Source organism: Scleropages formosus, chromosome 10 (assembly GCF_900964775.1).
Source record: "Scleropages formosus chromosome 10, fSclFor1.1, whole genome shotgun sequence".
In the NCBI taxonomy this organism is placed as follows: Eukaryota; Metazoa; Chordata; class Actinopteri; order Osteoglossiformes; family Osteoglossidae; genus Scleropages; species Scleropages formosus.
The window spans coordinates 15,793,109-15,818,587 of NC_041815.1; the positions used below are offsets into that span (position 1 = coordinate 15,793,109).

Below are 25,479 nucleotides of genomic sequence, written 5' to 3' on the forward strand. Positions count from 1 at the left end.
GGTGCCACGGTGGCACAGTGAGTAGCAATGCTGTCTCACAGTGCCTGAGTGGTGCAAGAGCATGTGGGTTTGATCCATGTTCAGTGTGTGCGGAGTTTGCATGTTCTCCCCGTGTCTGTGCAGTTTTCCTGCCACAGTCCAAAGACACACTGTTCAGGTTTACCATAGTGTGCGAGTGACACAGAGAGAATGTGTTCTACTGATATATGGATGAGTGACCCATTGTAAGTAGTGTATCTAGCAGTGCAAGTCACCTTGGTGAATAATGTGTGTGGGCTGATGACACTACGTAGACTTCACTAGAAGTCAATTTAGAGAAAAGTGTCTGCTAAATAAATGTAAATGTAGCTATAAGTCAGACACTACTGTCCTGAAACAGACCTTAGTATTCATCATTTCCAGAAATGCAGGGAAAGCTGCTTGATTTCTATGCTCACCTTCTGTATGCTTTCCACTAACTAAATTACTTCATTGAAGTAAAAAATTTATTTTGGATTTGTCTTTAAAGGCTAAACTTCAAAAAACATGAATAACATCAGGTTATACTAAAATACTAAAGGACTAATACTCAACTGGCATCTCCAGCATCCCGATTTCTTGATTGTGGAAAGAGAATATGATAACAAAGAAACTTTTGCCAAAAACTGAAGTTTATTGCAGTTATGAAAGTGAAAGTTTGGGGCGGATTTTACTATATATATACTTCGTTATTGTTCTTCATTTCCAACATCTGCAGAAAAAAAGACAGTGGATAAGTTTCAGCGTTGAGCTCTGTGGTCATGTGAAAAGTTTTTGCCATCGGAGTTGTAACACTAAACATTAAAATGATTCTCATGAAGTGAACATCCCTCCCCCGCCCCCTTCTTCTAAGACACATAATTTAACCCTTTTGTCAACTATAACTTCACAGGGATAACATACGGTCAGCACATGGGGAGGAATACTCAGTCAAAACGTAGTCACCTGAAAAAGATTAAACAGACACTGAATAAAATACATGCACACAAAAGGAGCTGGAGCAATGTGCAATAATCAGAATCAATGTGTTGCATATTCACAATTTTGGATGACATGAAGTGATATGACATGCTATTCTTGTGCATTGTTCAAAAAAATTATTGGACAATGTCCAGTGCTTGCTGATTGAAGGTATAAAGACAGTATTCTTACTGGGCTGGTAGTAGTCATACATCTTGATCACTGCAGCTTTTAGGTTCTTTACTTTGAGCTCCTGTTGCAGTTGGAGTTTATAGAACTTTGGTATATTTCTTGTCAACTGTGAAAACAAAATGTAGCTGTCAAGTCACGTCTTCCTGAAAAGTTAAAAATATGACACACCTGGATACATGTCTTTATCCCAGTATGTTTTTAAATACTGTGTTTTAAGGCATTGTGTAGCATTACTAAGAAAATGTTTTCATTGCTGCTCCTGCTGTAGTACCCCTTTGTCAAGGTAATGAATGAATTGCTTTGTTAAAAACTGCTCTATGAATGGGTAAGTAATTGTAAGAAGATTTATACTGGAAGTCACTTTGGAGCAAAGAAGCAGCTAAATGAAATGAAAATAAAAACAGTAAATATCCAAATCTGCTGTATTATTTGATATTAGATGATATTAAATTTATCTTCATTGATAATTGTGATTGGTTGAGTCTCATTTTCATATGAATTAAATATATACAGTAGCTGGTTTTACTGTGGAAGAAGCACAGTGTCTATGTGCTTTGCAGTATGAAAGACATAGTAGGTAGTGGATAAAAAACTTGTGTGGAAATAAAATGATTGCACAACCATGACATTGTTCTGGATAATACAGTTAATGTGCTATAAAAGGGGCATATATTTTTATAAGCAATTGTGATTTTATGGATGTACAGGATCCCATTATATGAGGGCTGAGTGTATGCTAAACAGTAAAAAAAATGTTAAAATGAATGAATACGACTAATCTGAACTCACCTCTTTCAGATACATTTCAATGTGATCACCCTTAGAATCGACCCTCTCCACCAGCTCAGAGCGTTTTAGCTGTTGGTCAAACACATTTTTCAGGTTAAAACACATGGACTAAATACTAACTGAACATGTCACTCAAAGACCAAATACTGACTTGTTCGTAAGCAAAATTCCAAGTGTTATTGCTTTGTTAACTCACCTGAGTCAATGACAGTGGATCCGGGACAAATCCTGACAGCACCTTTATGTCCACTAACACCATGTTGGTGCTTTCTAGCAACCCATTGTATCTGGAGTGAAGGAACACAAAATTGGCTGGTGTGACTTTTGCCTCACTGAGTTGTGACACCTTTGCACACCCTGTGGGGGCTATACTCACTCCACACTAAATTTGAGAATCACTTTTTCTCCACGGGGGACACCCTTGCACTCGCTGCTCACATTGATAGCAACACTGAAGGTGGAATTAACAGCCGGCGTGGGGATATTGTACCGGAGGGTTGTCTGAAAGCAAACGTTGCAAGTATGGCAAAGAAATAAGTCAGTCGTGTCGTGTAAATGAGACTTAATGGAAAAGTCTGGCCCAAAAACAGAAGCAAATTAAAATGGGGTGCAAAACACGGACCTGCACAGATGCACAGCTAGTGCCCTGTACTGCAATGCTGTACTGCCCTGTGACGTCCTTCAGAGCCCTCTCCTGGTAAAGCAGTCTGTTGCCTTGGTCAACGAGGAAGCGGTGCTGCTCTCCACTAGTGGACTGCACCGTAACTGTGCTGGAGCCCTCGGAAGTGTGCGCCAACGTGGAGAAGAGCGCCAGCGCCTGCAGGGCTACCACCGTGTCCTGTGCAAACACACACGATTCAATATCCACTTAAAAGTTTGTGTTTAGACTTAAACCAACTTCATGAAAAAATATTTATTGTGAATTCAGTTAGCTCGTCAACTACTCCTAATACTGGACAATATGAAGCCAAGAAAAACAGTGTAATAAATAATGTTTAATTACAACAACGCACCAGTAAATGACCTGGCGTGGTAGCACGGCGAGTAGTGCTGCTGTCTCACAGGGCCTGGGTAGTGCAAGAAGATGTGGGCTCGATCCTTATGTGTATTTGACCGGTACATGGATGAGCGGCCCATTGTGAGTAGTACATCTAGCAGTGTAAGTTACCCTGGTAAATAAGGTGTGGGCTGATAACACTACATAACGTTCATTGAAAGCTGATTGGGAGAAAAATGTCTGCCAAATGAGTAAATGTAAACCCTTTGTGAAAAGCAAATTTTCCCTACAATATCAGGAAGTGGTTATTCTACCTGTACAAATAAAGTTTGATTAATTAATTACTTTAACTGTGATGAGTGCAACTAATTAATATAGCTGGTGACCTGGGTCTCACATTATTCAGGGGAATTCTGGCTCATTCATCCAAGGAGACTTGCTTTGTTTCACCAATATTTAGTGGTTTTCAAGAATTAGCAGCTCTTTTGGGGCCTTGCCACAACGTCCCATTCAGATTTACATTAAAACTTTGACTAGGTCATTCCACAACTTATTTTTTCAGCCATTCTGATCATGTAGAAAAGAAGACCAGGAAATGCACATGGGGACCGAGTACCTGCGTAGAAGAGAATCCTCCGTATGAATTCTGCTGCCCAGCCATCCAACGGACAATTCTGACAGCATAACCCATGTCTTCAGCGGTCAGTGGAGATTTGTTGAGGACTGCCAGCAGCACATACGAACTTATCTCCACAGACAAGGTCATCTCTGTTGTTGACTGGGACCAATGCAGGAGGCCTCCTGAAGGTGGTGCAAAAACACACATACATAGACACACACAAAATGAGGAAAATACTCATAGCATGAGACTCTTTCCCATGCGCCTGCACACACGGCATACCCTGTTCCAAGGCCAGGCGGTGCAGGTGTTCCAACAGTTCGTCCCGTTTCTCATGGTCTCCAGCAAGGCTAAAGGTGTAGGCCAGCAGGGCTGAGGTGTAGGTGTTGGTCAAGTAGCTGGTGTCTGACCTCAGGCAGGCTAAGCTGTTGTTCAGTGCGGAGTGCTTCATGTGTCAGAAGAAAAATTTAGCAGACAACGATTCAAACAACTGTCTTTGTGGAAAAGTCTCCTCGGTAAAGCTGAGTGGTGACTAGTCTTCACGGCCCACACTGCTGCCCAAAGATCCCACCGAGTGCACTTACTGATGTCTTGCTCTCCAGAAAAGCTGCGGTGATATAGGCCGTCAGGGTCACATCATCTGCTACCCCTCCCTATTGAAACCGTAACTTGTGTGAAAATCCTATTTTGCACATTGCTGCATAGTGATTTATATAGTTCCAGTTAAGACATTCTTGAATTCAAAGCATATACAGGGCGCGCAGATGCTTTTCTGTTAAATAAGTTATTACTTTACTTATTGCCACTCTGACCTTCATTCTGTTGTTGAAGAGTTTCCCCACAGTGTTAAAGCAGCCGTCTGGCTTCTGATTTTTTAAAAGCCATGTCTGTGCTTGCTCAACAATCGTGGGGTCAATAAAAACAAATGTCTGTGCCTTGACAAAAGACTTGGCAACAAAAGCAGTCAACCTGCGGATGGATAATCAAGAATTATGCTTCGTGAATAACTGAAAAATGTCAGACTAAAATCTCAAAGCTGCAATCATGCATATTAATGGAAACCACAGACCCTTCTCTAGAACGTATATGAGATGCACGGTATCAAAGTGCTCACCAGGTGTTCCCACTTCCCGTACCAAAGGTGCTGAAGGCGCCATCTGGATGCTTGTAGTTCAGCTGTCTCTGGTAACCTGGCCATAGGAATTTTTGAGAATGACAAACAGCACATTCCTGTGTGCAAAAGCACACTCAATCGCTCATTACATCCATCACAGCAGGCCTACTGTAGCTGACAGCTGGTCCCCATTTGGATTTGTACAAAAGAGTTACAGGTTCAGGGGGGTGCAGCAGCAGCAGCAGCAGCAGCGCAGCAGGTTTGGCAGGGGCCTGCCATGGGGTGGGTTTGGGGTTTAAGTCCTGCTTGGGGTGCTTTGCAGCAGACCAGCATCCCATCTGCTGAAGGTGAAGCTTGAACCTGAGACCTTTAGGTTCAAAGGGAGCAACGCTAACCACCGTGCTACCAACTGCATCCGCTTAAGCGCAACACGGAGACCTGGAATCTCCTCCAAGTTAATAAGTATGTCCTAATTAATTGAAAGACCACTGGAAGTTGTACAAATGGAAAGCAAAAAGGAAGTGAAGTGCAAACCTGGGAAGTGACCACTTCTAAACAAGTTTACTATACATCTGTTGACCTTTGAACCCAGAGCTCTCATTTGTGTAATCTTCAAAAAAAAAACGTGCAACATATTGCAGCGCGGGGTCAATTATTACTTCACTCCACTGAGATGCCAACCCTGTATTTGGGAAGGAGGGTATCCAACAGGACCAAGGACTCTTACCACTCTTGAGGAATGGTGTGGCCTTCTCACTGATGGCTGAAGTGAGCTGGCCTGTGGCTTCCAGGTAGTGCAGAATGTAGATATTGGGGGCCAGGAGAGCCATGTTCTGCTCCCCACAGCCATAAGGCATGGCCAACAGTCCCTCTAAGTTCTGAAGGGCCCGACCCAATATGTCTCCTGTATTGAAAGAAGGAGAAATCTGGAGTGGGTCCATGTCTGTTATACACTAGGTGACATAAAAAAAAAACTAATAGATTGGAGCTGTCAGTATGTGATGTCCATGGCTAGCCATCAGAGTGTCCAACTTGCTGGTGTTCTCGGGTGAGCATTCTGTACAGTGCATCTGATCGTACGGCCTTTGTTTGTTGTATTTTACCAATAACGGAAACCGAACCACGGGCTGATCCTTCCACCACGTTCTCTGGGAGCTCCAGCTTCACCTCTTCCTTGATTTCCTCTCCTGTAGACACAGTGTAGAATGAAGGAAACCAGCAAATCCAACTCTTCCAGCAGGATGAGCCGCACAAATGGCCGACATTCTCAAATCCGCTGAAAAGTCAAATCATTTTGAGCTAGGCATGTACTCATTTACAAAAAACTCTCTCCTTTACAAAAAATTTGCAGGTCATCATATAGTGTAGTAGTAAAATAAAATGGACTTGTGACAAAACATTCCAATATACCAGAAATCTATAAATTACTAAACCTTCTGTTGTACCTAAGACACACCTGAATGATTCTAGTTTTCACTTCATTAAATGGATAAATGTTAATATATAGTCTTTTAAACTCTTGAGAAAAATCTGTTTCTCTCACTCACAGAGACACACCACCCACCTTTAGGACACAACAACCAGCTGTGACTGTCAGTCTTCTCCATTCCCTCAGCCTGCAGTTGCAAAGAATCATGCCACTGTTTGTTGGCTGACCAAATTGGGAAAATAGTGTGCAAATTTGTTTTATCTATCCTATAACCTGCTACTTTTCTTTCTACAAGAGGAATTGCTTTATATTAACACTGCTTTATATTACCCATAACATTGTTTGCTGGACTTTGGTCTTACCTGTGAAGAAATTGGCTATTGTATAAAAAATTAAAAATGGATATTCTGGCATATGGTTCTGTGCCTTTTCCCTTATTCAAATAAGCATCAGCAAGAGGAGTAAATGAGTAAATGCTAAAATGCACGACAACTTCTCACCTTAACCAGCAAGGCGCGTGTAACCCTGTCAATGCGACCCTTCTCCGGTACACTTACAACCTCGTTGTCACATTCGGTCTGTGACGGCACTGCCTCTGCGCTCACCGTCACGTTCACGGCTCCTGAGCACAAGGAACAAAACCATTTCATGAGGTGCACGTGAACTGTGGGGCCATCGTGTTCACGCCCAAGACTCAGACACTCAAAGTACCCTCTTGGATTGCAGTTTGGGCTGCAGGCAAAACTGTTAAGGGCAGCAGGGTGTGTGCAGCAAATTGCTCAAAAAAAAAAATGAAAGTGCACTGTGATCAGACAGGGAGTTCAGCAGGCCACAGAATGCAGTCTGACTGAGCGCAGACTTACCAAGTGCCGAGGCAACCAAACCCCATTGGAATGTCTTTGTCTCACTGGCACATAGGCAAGAGGAATACTGAGAGCCAGGGTGAGGTTCCAGTTTGTAGTCGGAGGACGGTGCTGCGGTCATCAACACCTGACAGGGCACAGAGACTCAAGAACAGCAAAGGCGCATACAAACACCTGGGCCATCCTTCGACGAGGCTCGCACGAGCACATACCATGATGCACTTGGGCAGATAGTTGAAGACAGTTGCCTTCAGCTCAAAGCGCTCCCCGCGAATGATGGAGTAGGGCAGAGTGAGTTCTAAGAAAAAAGGCTGGAACACTGTAAGCTGCGTAGAGGGGGCAAGGCCCAGACCAACTGGGGATAAGCAGAAGGCCTCTGCTTCCCATGTAGTGATGGTATCTGGAACGGTGATAGGGACCTCCGTGGACCCAGACTCCCTGCAAGATGTTTGAGGGCAAGCGTACATTCATCACACTGGGTGGATCATGTGGTCACATATCCCAAAATAATTCAACATCTCCAAAACCTCACTAGCTCAAGTCAACAAGTAGTGCTTTCGTGACAAGAGCATTGTCCTTACCATACAGTTCATGTTTTTTTTTATGGCTTTTTATTTTCTTTGTCTGCATGGATATGTCTCCAGCTTTAGTCATTTATGCAGCTTCATGCAATTAATTCTTTTCAGGTCCAGTCCACTGGTACTACTTGCCTCCATATAGTGTACCAAGATGGACGGACGGGTTTCAGTGCTATTGTAATAGGCAGCCAGACTGAATAGAAGAGTTTGCCATATTGGTCACATGTACCACTCTGATGAAGTCCTGTACACTACTGCTTGACCTGATGCATTCCATTGTCCATGTCATGACCTTAAAAAAGTCCATTAGAAGCATCTTGTGACTAAAGGCAGATCTGCTGGAACTCAGGACACATGCCACATACCCCACTTCCACAAGATCCCAGATCCACGTTTCAGGGAAGAATGTACGCACGGTCTCAGTGGGAGGAAACGACATCTGTGGGAATAACGCTGTCCTGGAGAAGCCTCCAACTGGATTGCTGAATGGCATACCTTGCAAAAAAACAACAGTCATGTAATAACCCAAGTGTGTTGTTCCCTCTCATTTAAAACATTGGTGGCTACAATGAAACAAGATTTTCTTCAGCATCTAATAACCAAACTACCAATTTCAATTTTTTTCCAATTAAAATTTTACACGTTTAGTCTTCTGCTTCCATATACCTAAGGTACTAGAATTCTCAACAACCTAAAGATTTTCTTGATTTTAACTGACATGTTACTACATTACAGATCCAAAACAACCATTCTCCTCACCAGAATATCGATCGTAATAATATGTCTGTCCCCTGAAAAGCAGGCAACGAGGCATTGCTATGAAAAAATTAGTGGCAATCTTTAGTCCCAAGCCCTGGAAAAAAAAAGGCATTTCTTAAATTGCAAAAACTAAAACTCCCAAGAAATGCATTACAAAACATGAAACAATTAATAAAACAAATCACAAAATCATATTTAATAAAATTCATAAAATAAATACAATCATATTTTTTAAGGAACACTTACCATAAAAACATAAAGAGCATCTTTTTCACTTGAAATTACATAACGTTTAGACCTCACATGCAGACAGATGTCACGGTCCTCCAGGCTGTATGGCACATGTGTTGTTTTTTGGACTGGTAACAAACTGAATATCTGGCAAGGAATTATAGGGATAAAATTTGTATCTGTTACAAAAAGACAATGAAAACTGTTCAATCTCAATAGTAAATATCACAGAAATTGACACAGGACAGCATGGACCATGATAAGTATGGACAAAGATGTACATTTTTCTAGCTGAAAGCCCAGATGGCATCTTTCTTACAGTAACCTGAACTGTAAAGACAAAAATAAACATTCAGCTGTACAATTAAATTTTCATTTGGTTAAATACACAAACTACATGGTTTCTTTTATGAGAATATTGCCTTAACAGCAAAAGCAAATTGTACTGTAAAATTTGCAGAAGGAGCTGTCAGCTGTCATGAGAAATGCCTTACAAGAGCTGATATTTCAAATCAAAATACACGCCTGTGTGACACTGCACCAAAAATGGTGAGCAGCATCCCTTCCCCACACTCGGCATGTCGACTGTAAAGACAGGCCCTGCTATATACAGTGATTATGAGACTTGCCACGTTCGGTAGAGTTCTAATAATAACAGCCTTTATTTTACACACACACTTTCTGAACCGCTTGCCCCATTCGGGGTCGTGGGGAGCCAGAGCCTAACCTGGCAACACAGGGCGGAAGGCCGGAGGGGGAGGGAACACACCCAGGACAGGACGCCAGTCTGTCGCAAGGCACCCCAAGCGGGACTCGAACCCCAGACCTACCGGAGAGCAGGACCCAGCCCAACCCACTGCGCCACTGCGCCCCCGCGGCCCCCACCTTTATTTTACATATAACATTTAAAACTAGCTTCTGAAAGCACTTCGACTTTTTAACATCAGGGTGAACCGTGTTTGAAATTACAACCAGGAGCTGTGAGGCACACACTGTGCTATATAAAAACAGAATTAAAAGAGCAAAAATTAAAAAGAGAAAATAACAGCAAAGCCAATTATGAGAGGGAGAGGGGATAACCAAAAGAACATGTTGCAACTTGGACCATGTGTGTCTTGAGCCTTGACTTGAAGGTGTCCATAGCAATTCTGACATTCAGCATTTGCTTTGTAATATTATCTCTGTGTTTAAAAGATAAGACAGGAAAGAATTTTACATGTTTCATGGAAAAAATGGGTGACCCTTTTGTGGCTCAGGAACACATCATGTTTTTTTGCATTAAACTGATTAAAATGAAAAGTTCTGTTTATGAGAATTTACTTCAAGGAACAAAAGACCTGACCTGTCAGCCATCAAACAGAAAGCACAGATACCACCACCACCAGCTACAGAGAACCCCCACAAACATCTTCATGAAACTAATGACTGAAATTAAGGGGGTCTGTGTTTTTCAGGCTACAGTGTGCAACACTGTCCTCAGCTATGGTGTGCAGAGTGGATTTACAGATTTACGCAAGGGGCTAACAGTGAATTTCTCACCTTGTCAGCATCAAGTTGTTTGTTTGGTTCCAACAGCAACACACTCTGGTCCACGGAGCTCAGCCCACACAGAGCACCTGGCTGTGCAGTGACTTTCAGTGTGCCCTGCTCTGCAGGTACAGCCCGCGGGGGCGAGAATTCCAGGGACACCTAAAAGAGGAGCACACATCCACATACACAAACACGCACACACTCTTCTCAGCCCTAAGACACAGAACAGAGACATCTTTCCAGCAACAAAGACAAAAAAATTATATAACTACGACATCTTTTAAGATCAACAAAAAAAATTCAAAACAAATGAAAATGAAAAAAATGCCCTTGTGCACCTTGTGTTTGAAGCACTTCTCAGTCTCGAAATCCTTGTTCCCAGCAATTACATTTCCACTGGGTAAAACTGAGTACACCAGCACCTGCAACACTGGGCTCATCTCCGGGTCCACCATCAGCTCAAAGGATACTTCACCCTGCAGCACTACCAGACAGACAAGGGCTTTCTTAGTCGCAAGGCTGACACCTTCCAAATGGACACCATCACACCCAGAAACCAAATTTCTCCCTTCAGAACTCACAGGGGCCTTCGTGCCAAGCAACTGAAAAACTACCATGATGAACAATGGAACCTCTAGACATGACCTGGAAAGAGAGACACGATTTTTTCATTTCTCGTTACAACAAACAACCAGCCTATAAATCATCACCAGAGCATTTTATTCAACGTCAGTAAACGCTGAACTTTCACTTATGGCTTTTCTATCCCACATACTTGTATAACTTTTAGTTTGACCTACTTTCCAAACTGAACATGAGCAGACTAAATAAGCCCCACATAGCCTGCTCAAGGGTACAACAGCAGTTTCCCCTCAGGCAGTATTTTGGTTAAAGCACGTTGTGATTCAGAGCTCACCAGGTAGAAAAAATACAGGGGACTGTCCTGAGCCTTTTCTCCAACCACAACATACTTCCCAGTAAAATGTGCCACCTTCCCACATGCCAAAGGTTGCTCTACGTTCTGCAGGACCACAGAGCTGACTGAGGGTCTCTGAACAGTTACAGGCTGTAGCGGTGAAATGGCCTGTCTCGCATCCTCATAATACTTGTTCTGAAAGCTGGGTCGCAAAATATTGGGTCCATAGCAGCTTGCCTGTAGAAGGAAGGAAGGTTTATATAAGTTGCAGATGACAAGAGTCTTCAGGTCAGTGGGTGAGGTCACGAAGCTGACAAACTGTGAGGGAGAACTGAGTTCTCACCCTTAGATTCAGGTGATCATTATGGTCTGTCATGTTGAGAGAGAATGAGGCCATGCCATGCTGGTCGGTTGTGAGATTCAGCATCACGTCAGAGCTCCAGGAGCCCCTATACAGGTAGACTGGCATGTCCACCACTGGCAAATCCTTAAAATCAACCACCTGGATCTGGGAGAGAGCAATAAAAAAGCTTTTGCAACTGGCACCACAGTGTTTACATATGCCATACATTGCTACTTCATTTTCAACCAAAGTTGGAAAAGACTACACAAAATATCAATTCATACCACTTACTTTTCCCTCAATGTTAGATCCAGGGTCATAAAACGAAGGTGTTTCGACAAATTTGACTCTCCCAATCGTATAATTAATATGTACTTTGGCACTTTCTTGCAGAATAACACCTGTTAAAACATAACCAGCACACACTTTGCTTCTAGGCAAGATACGTGGGTTTCAGCTAGTCTCTGTTATATTTGGAAATGTTCATCACTTCGGCTGAACATAATTAGAAGAGTAGTGTGCAGCTTACCAGTTCCTTGTTCCTCTACTTTGGCATTAAAGGCAAGTGTGCCTTGGAAATTGCTGCCGAGGTTGTGGAAATAGGACATGTTGAAGGCATGAGATCCACAGCCAGTTTTATCCAGCTGGTGGTGGGGGCAGATAACAAGCATTAATGCAACAGAGACCAACTAAACTGGCAGTTCCCCTAAATGGAGAACTCAAGAGTGTACAGGTTATTCAAGAAGGCGTTCGCAACATATGAAATCTTCTGGAAGGCATTGAAATCAAATGTCAAATTCAAAGACGTGATGCAACTTCGGAGTTAATGAGGAGCCAAATGACCCCTGAGTTACAGATTAACGTCCTCCTTACTTGAACAGATTGAGTGTGACAAGGTCTTTCATTGATTGAAACCCGTGGTTTGTTCCGACACAGCTCCAGCTCTGCCTTGCCTGGCACCGCTTGCCCATATGTGTATCTGCAGAACAGTTTTCAGGATGCACTTACTGTACATATGCCATTGAAATGTTTAATCCTCAATAGGAAATGTAGCTATTCAACATCAGAAAACCCTGTGTATGGGTTTGTGTATGTGAAGGCAAACCTACTTTCCACACACTTCAATTTTAAGTTCGGACTCCGCAACATTGACCTCAGATGGTGCGTTCACTTTCACCTCAAACCTTGGTAAAACTAAAGAAGAAAAAAGAAAAATCAAATCAAAGCTGTGAATCTAATAGAACGTATGTAAAAACTGGAATTAATATTAACAAGTGGAAAACATCTCACAGGCTTACCATATTCCTTGACCTTGAAGCTGTGCTGTGTCCTTGTTTCACCAACAGCGGCAGACAGAGTGTAGGTGCCCAATGGTGCTTCTGAGCTCAGGGGATGAGAAAGCTGCAGAATCCTTCCATTGGTGGATACGTTAGTCCACTGGCCTATCCGGTTTTGGTGAACATCCTGTACGAGAAGACAGGAGAAGAGGCTGTTCTCACACATTTATACATCAACGGGACAAGAAATCCACAAATGGGAAACAAACAGCCTTTGTGTATTTCACTATGTGAAGCATACAGCTAATGTAAAAGTGAACAGATAAATATATAGAACACTATCATATTCAGTCATAGCTGCACCATGTAAAAAGATCAATGATAAGTGAAGAGAAACTACATTCCAACCTTACCCTTAGTTCCACAGTGCTGTACTGTGAAAGAAAAAGCATGAAAAGATTAACTTAATGATCTCCACTCTTGAAAATCATACAGTTAGCAGTGCATGTACTGTGCAGTTTTATGTTGGACGCAGCACTCTTACTTTAAATTCATGTGATGAAGAAACACACCACTTTGTGCGTAAACATCTGTGGCAATAGTCATTGCAAAGGTAAATGTTTGAAGACCTTCACATTTGCCCCAACACATTTGAATTGGGCTTGTTTTCAGCAAAGCCCTTTTCCCTCGGTATTTTATACAAGAGTTTTCTTGTAGCCTTGAACTCGCTGTTTGTGCGGACTGACCAAATAATGATCAAATGCATGGACTGAAGTGCACAGCCTGGATCCTTCTCTAAATGCTGATGAAATACATTCTCCCACTTGAAATGTGCCTGCTTTTGATATTCAGGGGATTTATTTGTCAATAAAATAAAACACACCTTTTCAACCTGTTCTTTCGGTCCTTTCAAGAATATCCATTTGCCTATAATGTCAATTCATTCACTACTGTACTTTCAACCTAGAACTTCAAGTTAAATTCAGTGCAGTCCTACATGACCGCAACATCCCATAAAAATGAGAATTAATTAAGCAATACTTACTCTGAGTACGTGAAATGAAAACACATAAACTCAGTATGAAAACTCAAGGCCTTACCAGCTGAATGACAGGGGCAAACTGTGTATCCAGAGTGACAATTCGGAAATGCACTAAAGACAAACAGCCCAGACAGAGAAAGTCAGGAATCCAAAATATGGTAGATTTGTCAATGTGAATATGTGAATTTGTTGCAACTAGCAGTCAACCACATAGTTTACGGTCCTACTGACAGAAACAAAGGTTATTACTATGAGGAATCACAAATAAAGCATGTTACCCAGTCTTACTGACAAGAAACTAAATTAATATTATCTGCCCTCTACAATGATTTCTTTTAAAAACATTTCCAATTTAAAAACATTTCCAAAGCGTGACACTTCTTTTTCTTACACGTCACCATCGCCAGCAAAGACTGGACACAAATTTAATGATCTAATCCAACATTTTAACTAAGACTGCACCGCGTTCTGTTCAGTTAAACAAAGAAAGTGGCAGGGAATTGGGAGAACACCTGTCTGTCCTGGTTTGTAGACTGGTTTGTCAGTCTGGATGAAGGTTATTTCAGAGTAGGGCTTGAACATGACTGAGCTGTCCTTCATCATCTGAAATGACTCCCCGCGTACCTCCACCCTAATGCTCTGTATGGACTCTTTTTCCACCGCAGGGGCCTGTTTGGGGGGAAGCACAGCCATTTGACTCCACATCACACAACAATCCCTCCTCTGTCACCAATATTAAATTCAATTAAGTTCTGCCTTCAGAAAGACGTTATACCCTCATTGTATTATTTCCTTCTTTTTCCTGTAACTTTGTTTTTTCGGTGTCTCGTTTCTATACGGTTGTTAGGAGACGTGTTCTTAATGTCATAATTTTGAGAATTGTTTCTTCATAAATAAGATCCTGTAAAATTCTCTAATACTTTTGTCATTTACAGTTGATATATAATGTATCCTGAAAAATATATATGTAATATATCCTGAAAAATACCCCATACTTCTTTGTCATTTTCAGTTTGTATATAATGTATGATGAAAAATGCCCAAACTTTTTGTCATTTACAGTTCATATATAATGTATCCTGAAAATATACAATATTTATGTACAATGTATAGCTTAAATACGATGTATCCTTAAAAATATCCTTTAATATATTTTGTTTTTTATAGTGCCAGTAAAGTCCAATATATGTGTCCTTTATCTTTGGTGAATGGGAGTTATATTGGGAAACTGTTACTGAACACTGAAAAGATGCTTCATGGGTCCCACCTGGAAGTGAAAACATTGGTAGAAGGCTTCATTTGTCTTCTTCTCCAGCAGCAGGGTGGCGTGGTCCCCCAGCTTCAGGAAGATACTCATGTGCAAGGTCTCATTGGGGTAAAGAAGACTAGCGCATACTTTTGCCTGGGAGTCAGCTGGGATCACTGCAGGAAATGTTACCAGGAAGCCCCTGGAAACAAGAGCAACAAAAAGTTATAGTAACTATCAAGTTGGTGAGCTCAATTCAATGAAACTTAACATATCAAGGCCAAATTTAAAATAATCTCTATGGCACGCCCTGGGAATGAGCACAGCGGCAACACCTCCATCCAGTCAAGAAGACCGGGGATACAAGAGGCTCCTCATCCATGCCCGGGTGCAGATTCTTGCAGTCGCCCTAGTGGTCTTGCGGTTTCAGCATCAGTGCCTTGCCCGTTGTGTCTTGCCTGTTCTACTGTTCCCAGTTCTCACCATTGCCTGTTCCTTTTGACCTTTGAGTTTGATTTACCTGTCTTGTCACGTTCGCCCCTGGAAAGACCCACGCTTGTTCCTGACCCTGATCTTGCCTTGTCACTTGAACCTTATTTGCGAGAATAAAGGCCAACCCGCAATTGGGTCCACAACTCACCTGTCTTGTGCTTGACAGAAGAATCCGGCTTAATCATGGACCCAGCGGATTTTGAGCACCTACAAAAGGTGGTGTCTGCGCAGAGTGCGCTGCTCGGATCACATGAGCAGATCCTGCGGCAAATACTGGAAGCGCTCGAGAATCTGAGGGCCATGATCCTGGAACTGGAAGCCATCGCGGCATTCCCGCCAGCCGGCATGGAAGCACCTGCAAGTGCTGCCATCGCTACTCCTGTGTCATCAGCACTCGTCCTGGTCCTACCAACGACTGACCCCCAATGGGCCACGCCTGAGAGGTATGATGGGGCGTCCGAAAGATGCCGGGGTTTTATTCTTCAGTGAGAGCTAGTGTTTGCGAGCCAGCCGCAGGTTTACTAAACCGACATGTCGGATTACTTACGTAATTTCCCTGCTGACGGGGCCCGCGTTAGACTGGGCTACGGCGGTGTGGGAGAAGAAAGAGAATACCACTTTTGAGCGCTTCCTAGAGCGATTTCGGGTGGTGTTCGACCACCCATTTGCGATGCGTGCAGCCAGCGACCGCTTAATGGTAATTCAGCAGGGGAATCGGACCGTAACTGCCTACTCCCTGGAGTTCCAGACGCTTGCTGAGAAGAGCGGCTGGAATCAGACGGCCCTCCTAGTCTCATTTCGCCGCGGTCTGAACCCCCGGATTCAGGCAGAGCTAGCGTTCCATCAGGAGAATTGGAACCTGGACCGTTTTATTGAAAATGCCATCCTTGTAGACAACCTCGCTCAGGAAGATCTGCCCCGTCCAGGGCTGCCCACGATGGAGACGGTGATGCCATCGGAAGCCCTGAAACCTATGCAGCTGGGCTGGGGGCACCTCTTAGAGGGGCATACGCAGCGGATCCAGAGCCAGCTGTGCCTGTATTGTGGAGGAGCAGGACATTTCCGAGCTAACTGCCCTGTGAAGCCCCCCAGCCAACCCCGTCAGGGAGCCGAGGTGAGTGCCATCCGTCACCTTGATGCCCAACTAACAGTACCACTAGAGGCGAGCTGGGGGTCCTCATACATACAGATCTGAGCGCTGGTTGATTCAGGGGCCGCGAGTTGTTTCATGGATATTAACTTTGTGCAGCTCCACGGCATCCCGATATGCGAGTCCGAAGTTGTTTACCGGATCAAGGCCCTGGATGGACAGCCGCTGAGCATGGATAGAGTGGAGAGACAGACCGTACCATTACAGGTCCGAGTTGGCGTTTGTCACACAGAGGACCTCGCGTTTTACCTGATCAAGTCACCAGAAATGCTTGTAATTTTGGGCTTCACATGATTGACAAAGCATGACTCTGTCTTTTCATGGAGTAAGGGGGAACTGGTAGCTTGGGGGCCACAATGTGACACCACGTGCCTAGCCTTGCCCTGCTGGGCCACTTCTGTTTAAAGCCCAGACACGTCCGACTGTTTTGTAGTCCCCAGGGAATATCAGGACCTGGTAGAGGTCTTTAGCAAGAGTAAGGCGACCGTCCTGCCACCACATAGGCTGTGGGACTGTGCTATCGATTTACTGCCAGGCGCATCCTCGCCAAGGGACCATGTATATCCCCTGTCCCTACCCGAACAACGGGCGCTCCAAGATTATGTCAAGGAGGCCCTAGCTTCAGGATTCATTCGGCCATCCACCTCCTGCATCCGCCGGGTTCTTTTTCGTTGCGAAGAAGGACAGAGGGCTACGCCCTTATATCGATTATCGGGGGCTCAACGTGGTTACAGTAAAATACCCACACCCCTTACCACTTATCACCGCATTGCTAGAGCAGGTCCACGGAGCCAGGGTGTTCACCAAGGTAGACCTGCGCAGCATGTACAATCTAATCCGTATCAGGGAAGGTGATGAGTGGAAAAGTGCGTTCAGCACCTCACTGGGTCATTATGAGTACCTCGTTATGCCATTCGGGCTGGCGAACGCACCTTCCGTGTTCCAGGCTTATGTAAGCCATGTGTTGGGAGATCTTGTGAACCAGGGAGTCATTGTGTATCTTGATGATATACTGATCTGATTGCAAATGAACCGAAATGGCGCCGAAGATGGCTGCCGTGATGCATGCTCCAGTACAGCAATACAGTTTTCTGTTCATCTTAACTATTTTAGCTATTTATTTATTGCTTTTAGTAGTAGAAGTAGTTAGTTTAATAACGTATGACAGAGATACACTTATAAGAATAAGCCATTCGGTTGCTCACCGTAAACTAGACTTTAATTTCCTAAACGCCGACGCTCTGTTTACAAACAATGGAGCAGAGCCCTCTGTCTGGGAGACCCGGCGGCGCCGACGGAAACACAGCCGGAGAAGGGGGAAGAGAGCCGGCGTCCTCGTACAACTGAGACAGCGGGCCTTCCGTCCTTCATTACCCACCATTCTGCTAGCCAACGTACAGTCTCTGGAGAACAAGCTCGGCGAACTGGGGGCGCGAATTAGTTACCAGCGAGAGACGAGGGACTGCTGTGTGATCTGTCTCACGGAGACCTGGCTGTCCGGAGAGGTTCCGGACTCGGCCATCGAGCCCGCGGGCTTCTCGGCGCACCGCGCAGACCGGACGAGAGAGCTCTCGGGGAAGAGCAGAGGGGGCGGTGTGTGTTTCATGGTGAACAACTCGTGGTGTGACCAGAGGAACATACATCTCATCAAGTCCTTCTGCTCCCCTGACCTGGAATACCTCATGCTCCTGTGTCGGCCATACTGGTTACCGAGGGAGTTTACGGCGGTCATCATCACAGCTGTCTACATCCCCCCCAGGCCGACACGGAGCAGGCGCTCTAGGAGCTGTGTGGGAGGATCAGCGAGCAGGAAACCGCGCACACTGAGGCCGCGATTATTGTTACTGGGGACTTTAATAAGGCTGACCTCAGAACAATAGCGCCCAAACTCCACCAGCATGTAACCTGCAACACACGGGAGGACCGGGTCTTGGACCGCTGCTACTCCCTCTTCCCGAAGGGTTACAAGTCCCTGCCCCGCCCACCCTTCGGCAAATCGGACCACTGCTCTGTGCTGCTCCTCCCTGCCTACAGGCAGAAGCTGAAGCGAGAAGCGCCCACCCTCAGGATGATCCGCTGCTGGTCGGACCAATCAGACTATGTGTTACAGGACTGTTTCGATCACGTCGACTGGGAGATGTTCAGGTCCGCTTCTGACGGTGACGTCGACGCCTACACAGACGCTGTGACGTGTTTCATCCGGAAGTGCATAGACGACGTGGTCCCGACCAAAACAATTCGGGATTACCCGAACCAGAAACCGTGGTTCAATAGCGAGGTACGGGCTGCTTTAAGAGCGCAAACCTCAGCGTTCAGTTCTGGAAGTGTGCAGGAGTACAAACGAGCCAGCTACGCCCTCCGCTCAACCATCAGATCCGCCGAACACAAGTACAGAGTCAAAGTAGAGGGATATTTCAACTCCAACAACGCCAGAAGTCTGTGGCAGGGGCTCAACAACATCACGGATTTTAAAAAGGAAAATAACCACCCTGCTCCGGACACTGCTGCCTCTCTGCCTGACGAGCTGAACGCTTTGTATGCTCATTTTGAGGCGGGCAACACCACCAGCACAGAGAGAGCTCCCGCGGCTGCAGAGGTTAGTCAACTTTCTGTCTCTGTAGCGTATGTAGCCCGATCCTTCCGTCGGGTGAAGACTCGTAAAGCTGCGGGTCCAGACGGCATTCCGGGCCAAGTTCTCAGAGCATGTGCAGTCCAGTTAGCGGGTGTGTTTACGGACATTTTTAACCTCTCCCTCTCCCACTCAGTCGTCCCCCACTGTGTTTTAAAACATCAACCATTGTGCCAGTCCAAAAACAATCAAAAATTACATGTTTAAATGACTGGCGCCCTGTTGCTCTGACCTCCATAGTCAGTAAGTGCCTGGAGAGATTGATTAGAGACTATATCTGCTCTGTGCTGCCTGCCTCATTAGAGCTTCTCCAGTTTTCCTACAGGAACAACCGTTCCACTGACGATGCCATTGCCTTCACTCTCCACACTGTTCTTTCCCACTTGGAGAAAAAGAACACTTACGTGAGAATGCTGTTCGTAGATTACAGTTCAGCTTTTAACACCATTGTTCCCTCCAAGCTCAGTGTGAAGCTCTGGGCTTTGGGTCTGAACGACTCCCTGTGCAACTGGATAGTGGACTTTTTAACTGGCAGGCGTCAGGTGGTCAGAATAGGCTGTAAAATCTCCTCTCCACTGACCCTCGACACCGGCGCCCCGCAGGGCTGCGTTCTGAGCCCTCTCCTGTACTCCCTCTACACTCATGACTGTGTAGCTACGCACAGCACCAATGCCATCGTGAAGTTTGCCGATGACACGACAGTTGTAGGCCTGATCACTCACAGTGATGAGGCGGCCTACAGGGAGGAGGTGCACACTCTGACACATTGGTGTCAGGAGAACCACCTCTTACTCAACACCATCAAGACCAAGGAGATCATCGTGGACTTCAGGAGGCAGGAGAGGGAACACACCCCCATCACCATCAGCGGGACACCGGTGGAGCGGGTCACCAGCTTTAAGTTTCTCGGTGTCCATATCACCGAGAATCTCACATGGCCCAGTCACACTGATGCAGTAGTGAAGAAGGCCCATCAGCGCCTCTTCTTCCTTAGACGGCTGAGGAAGTTGAGGATGAACCAGAACATCCTCAAAACCTTCTACACCTGCGCAGTGGAGAGCATCATTACTGGCTGTATCACCTCCTGGTATGGTAACAGCACTGGCCTCAATCGCAGGTCTCTCCAGAGGGTGGTGAGGACAGCCAGATACTTTGTGGGGGTTGAGCTTCCCTCCCTCCAGGATATCTACAACAGGCGGTGTGTGAGGAAGGTACAAAGGATCATTAACGACCCCAGCCACCCTAGTCACGGACTGGTCCACCTACTCCCCTCAGGTAGACGGTACCGGAGCATCCGGGCCCGCACAAGTCAGCTGAGGGACAGTTTCTTTCCTCAGGCCATTAGACTGTTAAATACGCAGGACTGAGACTAAAATTCAAATCCGCTGTTTTATTTCCCCGTATTCTCTGTACATACATATAGATAGTTTGTTTTTATTTCTCTATTTATTTATTTTTATATATTTATTTATTCTTCTGTTGTATAATCTGCGAACACAATTGGTATATACACTGGGTTTTAACGTAACTTATGACATACTCTTAATACTGCACTTTCTGGAGCTGCACTCAAGATTTTTCACTCTTCTCTACATGTTATGTTGATGATGATGTGACAATAAAGCTTGTATTGTATTGTATCTAATCTGGTCAGACAGGTCTAACCACCTATATGTGAAAGAGGAGAAGTGTTTGTTTCATCAGCAGCAGGTCACCTTCCTTGGTTTTATACTGAGTAGGGAGGGGGTGGCAATGGATCCACAGAGGGTGCAAGCAGTTCTTGAATGTTTCAACCCACTCTGTCAAGTCCCTGCAGAGGTTCCTGGGGTTCGCAAACTTCCATTGACACCTCATTGGGGATTCAGCTCGGTGGTCGCCCACTCACAGCACTCTTACAGGGAGAGAAAAGGAGACTGGAGTGAACTGCAGATGTGCAGAGAGCTTTCCAAACCCTGAAAGAGAGGTTCACGATGGCCCTGATTTTGTGACACCCTGACCCTTCACTCCCATTTGTGGTGGAGGTGGATGCCTTGGAGATTCGGGTTGGAGCTGTCCTCTCCCAGAGGCAGGGTAACCCTCCTTTACTCCTGTGCTTACCTCTCCAGAAAGCTGACACCGGCGGAACAGAACCATGATATCGGTAACAGAGAGCTCCTGGCAATTAAACTAGCCTTGGAGGAATGGCAACGCTGGCTTGATGGGCCAGCGCACCCATTGCTCGTGTTGACAGATCATAGAAACCTAGAGTACTTGCAGAAAGCGCGGCGCCTGAACTCCTGGCAGGTGCGCTGGGCATTGTTTTTTACCCGGTTTTGGTTCACAGCGACCTACCGACCAGGGTTGAAAAACGGTAAAGCAGATGCTCTGTTGAGGATGCACAGCAGAGATCCAGACCCGGCAGAACCCTCCCCGATCTTGCCAAAACAATGAGTAATGGCCCCGGTTCAATGGCATGTCCACCAGGAGCTTCAGGAAGCCTGTGAGGAGGATCCCGGACCATCGGATCAAGCCGAGGGTAAGGAATATGTCCCAGTCAGGCTCCGACCTTTCCTCTTTCAATGGGCACACGACTTCCCAGCAGCAGGACATCCCGGCGCTCAACGAACACTGTCTCTCCTTCACGGCCGCTATTGGTGGCCGTCTATGAAGGAGGATGTACAGAAGTATGCTGAGGCCTGTGAGACGTGTGCCCAAGCCCGGACCCATAATCAGAAGCCCGCCGGCCTCTTGGAACCACTGCCCATCCCAGCGCGTCCCTGGTCACATGTGTTGATCGATTTCCTGATGGACCTTTCCCTGTCACAAGGTAATACCGTTATATTCACTGTCCTCGACAGGTTTTCTAAGGCCGGTCGCCTGATACCCCTGCCGCAGCTCCCGTCAGCATTAGAAACCGTAGAAGCCTTATTCCGCCACATGTTTCGTCTGTATGGCCTTCCGGAGGACATCATCTCTGACCGAGGTGCACAGTTCACCTCACAGTTCTGGAAGGCCTTCTGGTGGAAACTAGGAGTTGCCGTAAGTCTTACATCAGGGTATCATCCACAGGCGAACAGCCAGGTCGGGAGGCTACATCAAGACCTTGGACAGTACCTCAGGTGTTACTGCAGTCAAAAGCAGCACCAGTGGGCCCGATATCTGCCTTGAGCGGAGTACGCACATAACTCCCTACCTCATTCCTCTACTGAGATCACGCCCTTCCAGTGTGTTCTAGGGTACCAGCCTAGCAATACCTAGCATCCAGAGCGTACCGAGATCCCGGTAGTCGACGAATGGTACCGGAATAGCGAGGAGACCTGGAAGACAGTCACAGTCCGGCTACGTCGCAGTGCACAACTTCACAAACATCAAGCAGACTGCCATCGGCATCAGGTCTCCTTTCACCCCAGGCAGTGGGTCTGGCTATCTACCAGGAACCTGAAAGTACGCCTCCCGTCTCGTAAGCTCAGCCCCCACTTTATAGGTCCTTATCGGATTCTCCGCCAGATAACTCCCGTCACATACCGCTTGCGTCTGCCCTCGTCTCTCCAGGTCCATCCGTCATTCCATGTGTCCCTGCTCAAACCATATGAAGTGTTTCACCTCCAGGCCCCAAAGACATTGGAGCCACCCCACCGGTACAGGTGGATGGGACCCCGGCATACCACGTTAAGGAGCTCCTAGATTTCTGATGACGTCCCACAATTGGGTCCACAATTGGCATTCTAACAGTTTCAACATTTATTTTTCTATCTAGAGCTAAGTTTGGAAACACAGCATTTCATGAGCTGACTTATTTTATCAAAAAATAAACAACTCTGGGATTTAAAATGTGTCATTCTTACTATTGTTAACTCGTGTCATTTTTCTAATTATGATATTCTCTTCACTGGTAAGAAATGGAGGAGGATCTTTACACGTTAAATGTGTGCTTCTGCGTTTAACAAATACATACATTCCCTGAAACTCAAGGCAGTCTTGAGTTACACTAATGCCAGTACCTTGCTGCACGTGAGTACTGGTCAACACTATACATTGTATTCAGTGAATTGAGAAGACCTATTCTGAAAATATAGAAAAAGTATTCATGTCAGTGATATGATATAGGTTTTAGGAAACATTTAGGAAATCTGAAACATTTTTCCAATATTGCTGCATGAAGCTCACAGTATTTGTGGAATAGATGTAATTTTTAGTGTTTTGTAAGCAGTTTTTTTTCAGCCACTCTATAAAACATATCTGTATCAGGCATAAATCCACTGAAGTGTCATTTTTTTGTGGATCTTTCTTGTTGTAAGTTTTTTGATGAGACATATGTACATGGGATGAGTGACCTCGTTGTCTATGGGGCATGGAAAAAACATTTAGATGTCTTTATAGTTGGGAACTGCGGGAGTAACAAAATCCTAGTGAAGATGAATTTACCACAGGATACTTGAGAGGTATGTCCTTTAGAGTAGTGAAGTTTCAGAAGAAACTGGCAAGGGCAAGAATAAACCTCGAGGATAAGAAGTGACAATGACATCTTTGTGATACATGTCTTCTTGACTGGTTATGATGCAGAGAAGTGGCAGTACAGCCAAACTACACAAAGGTGGGAAATGCTGAATCTAAATACCATTTCCTGATGACACGGCCAATACTTACACACATATTTTTTGTAAGTTAATATTTTGCCTTATTAATGCTTCCCTTAAAACTTTCATTGTTCAGTGCTTTTATTTCCATTTCTTGTATGTATTTATAGATTTTTTCCTTCACCTACAGGACACACTTGGTTAAAAAGTACATTTTTTTGCATACAAAAATAACAAAGTAATTCAGTGTCCAAGCTAAATTTATTTTAAAGAAGTTTTGGTGTCCTGTAGAGCCTTTAAGGTTTACCTTAGAAATATGCAATATGAACACATGCGGTTCTGCATTATTGTGTGTTACAGAGGAGGATTAATCACGTCTCTGGGCTCAAATGAACCGGAGAGTCAAAGACACTGAGAAATTCACAGTGACCTAAAAGTAAAGTGGGTCAGAGCAGCCATGTGATCGCATGCATTGTTTTGTTCTTACAGCCTTCTCAATGTCCTTACACTTGTCCCATACAAATTAAGACCCAGATGATTTGGGTCACCCTAAAAATGTGTTAACTATGAAAATAAAAATATATCTGAAAAATATATCTAAATGTAAAGTACATCACCCTAAAATGTGTTAACTATGCCAATAAATATATATATATGTAAAGCACATTGCGGTCACCCTAAAAACACGTTAGCTGAGTAAATAAAATACAGGGATAGCCAGGGAAGCCATTTCAAGGTGTTCGCTGCACAGAGCACTGCTCCGTCATACACGGGTGCACGCGCTCCTACTTACGGTGCTGCAGCTGCTCGGTGGATGGAGAGGAGTAGGACGGCTCCCAACAGCCCAGTCCACATTGTGCAAGAGGGCGGATGTCTCCCAGGAGCCTCGAACGCAGAGCTCAGGGTGGACCACTCCTCGAATCCCTGAGGTCTCCCACACCACGCTATAAAGCTCACTGTGCCCGCGGGGCGGGACTGTGGGCCGAACCGGCCCCCTCGCCTCGTGTCGACATTTCTACTCTTCAGGAAAGATTAACTCATTTGGTCGATGGACGTGCTGCTGCCGCTGGGGGCAAAGTTGACACGCTGCAATCGTCCCAAAAGGCCACACAAGCTGTCAATAGGAGACATTCTCCGCTTCAGTCCATGTCCGTTTGTTTGCGCTGCTTGGCTGCCATGCTGCCCCCTGTCGGTGGGGCCGCTTCTGCCCCAGTAATGACAGGAACTGCCCCCGCGTCCTTAACGAACAACATTGAGATCGTTGACCCGCTTTTATCAGTCCTTGGCTTCGACCACTTTTTTCAGCTTTAGACATGTTGTCTACCGGTGTCAACACCATGCATATTAACATCGCAGTTACCATCATGATGCCTGGGCTTCACTGGTCTTTACAACGTAAATGGTCACAATCAGAGTCTATATGACTGATCCATCCACATGGAGGATAAATTAATAGATGCCCACATACTGTTGCACTGCACGGCATGGCACGGGGGATTGTACAAGTTTTCACAGTGAAGCCAATAGAAGAGTCTGGTGGAAGTTTTGTTCAGTTTTCGACCTTCACACACAACTGTTGCTCCTTCATGGTGTCAATATTCAAGCAAAAAACTTCAAACACAAGTATGTGGCCCTTTCAGAAAAAAAAAGCCCAACTAGTAAATGACTCATATGGAGATACTTTATGGACAGATGTACCAATGAATATTGCAGATGATGGTGAGGAGCTGTGAGTGTGCAGTGCAACTT

At 45.1% G+C, this 25,479-nt stretch overlaps 1 protein-coding gene across 1 annotated transcript; it reads right to left on the minus strand.

Annotated features, from left to right (window-relative positions):
• Positions 1-632: 632 nt before the first annotated feature.
• Positions 633-24,684, minus strand: LOC108928651 (alpha-2-macroglobulin-like). Its single transcript, XM_029255632.1, has 36 exons — positions 24,524-24,684; positions 14,925-15,105; positions 14,170-14,326; positions 13,716-13,768; positions 13,029-13,049; positions 12,637-12,802; positions 12,448-12,532; positions 12,212-12,317; positions 11,868-11,982; positions 11,630-11,739; positions 11,339-11,503; positions 10,996-11,232; positions 10,661-10,724; positions 10,418-10,563; positions 10,089-10,238; positions 8,565-8,696; positions 8,319-8,412; positions 7,925-8,054; positions 7,194-7,419; positions 6,982-7,108; positions 6,619-6,740; positions 6,254-6,305; positions 5,793-5,876; positions 5,417-5,593; positions 4,690-4,765; positions 4,388-4,544; positions 4,160-4,228; positions 3,858-4,020; positions 3,573-3,757; positions 2,582-2,797; positions 2,336-2,460; positions 2,156-2,246; positions 1,960-2,028; positions 1,171-1,276; positions 922-963; positions 633-730 (listed from the first exon to the last, which is right to left on the minus strand). The coding sequence occupies exons 1-36, from the start codon at positions 24,583-24,585 to the stop codon at positions 708-710; spliced, it is 4,284 nt and encodes a 1,427-aa protein (XP_029111465.1). The 5' UTR covers positions 24,586-24,684; the 3' UTR covers positions 633-707.
• Between the last annotated feature and the right edge of the window lie 795 nt (positions 24,685-25,479).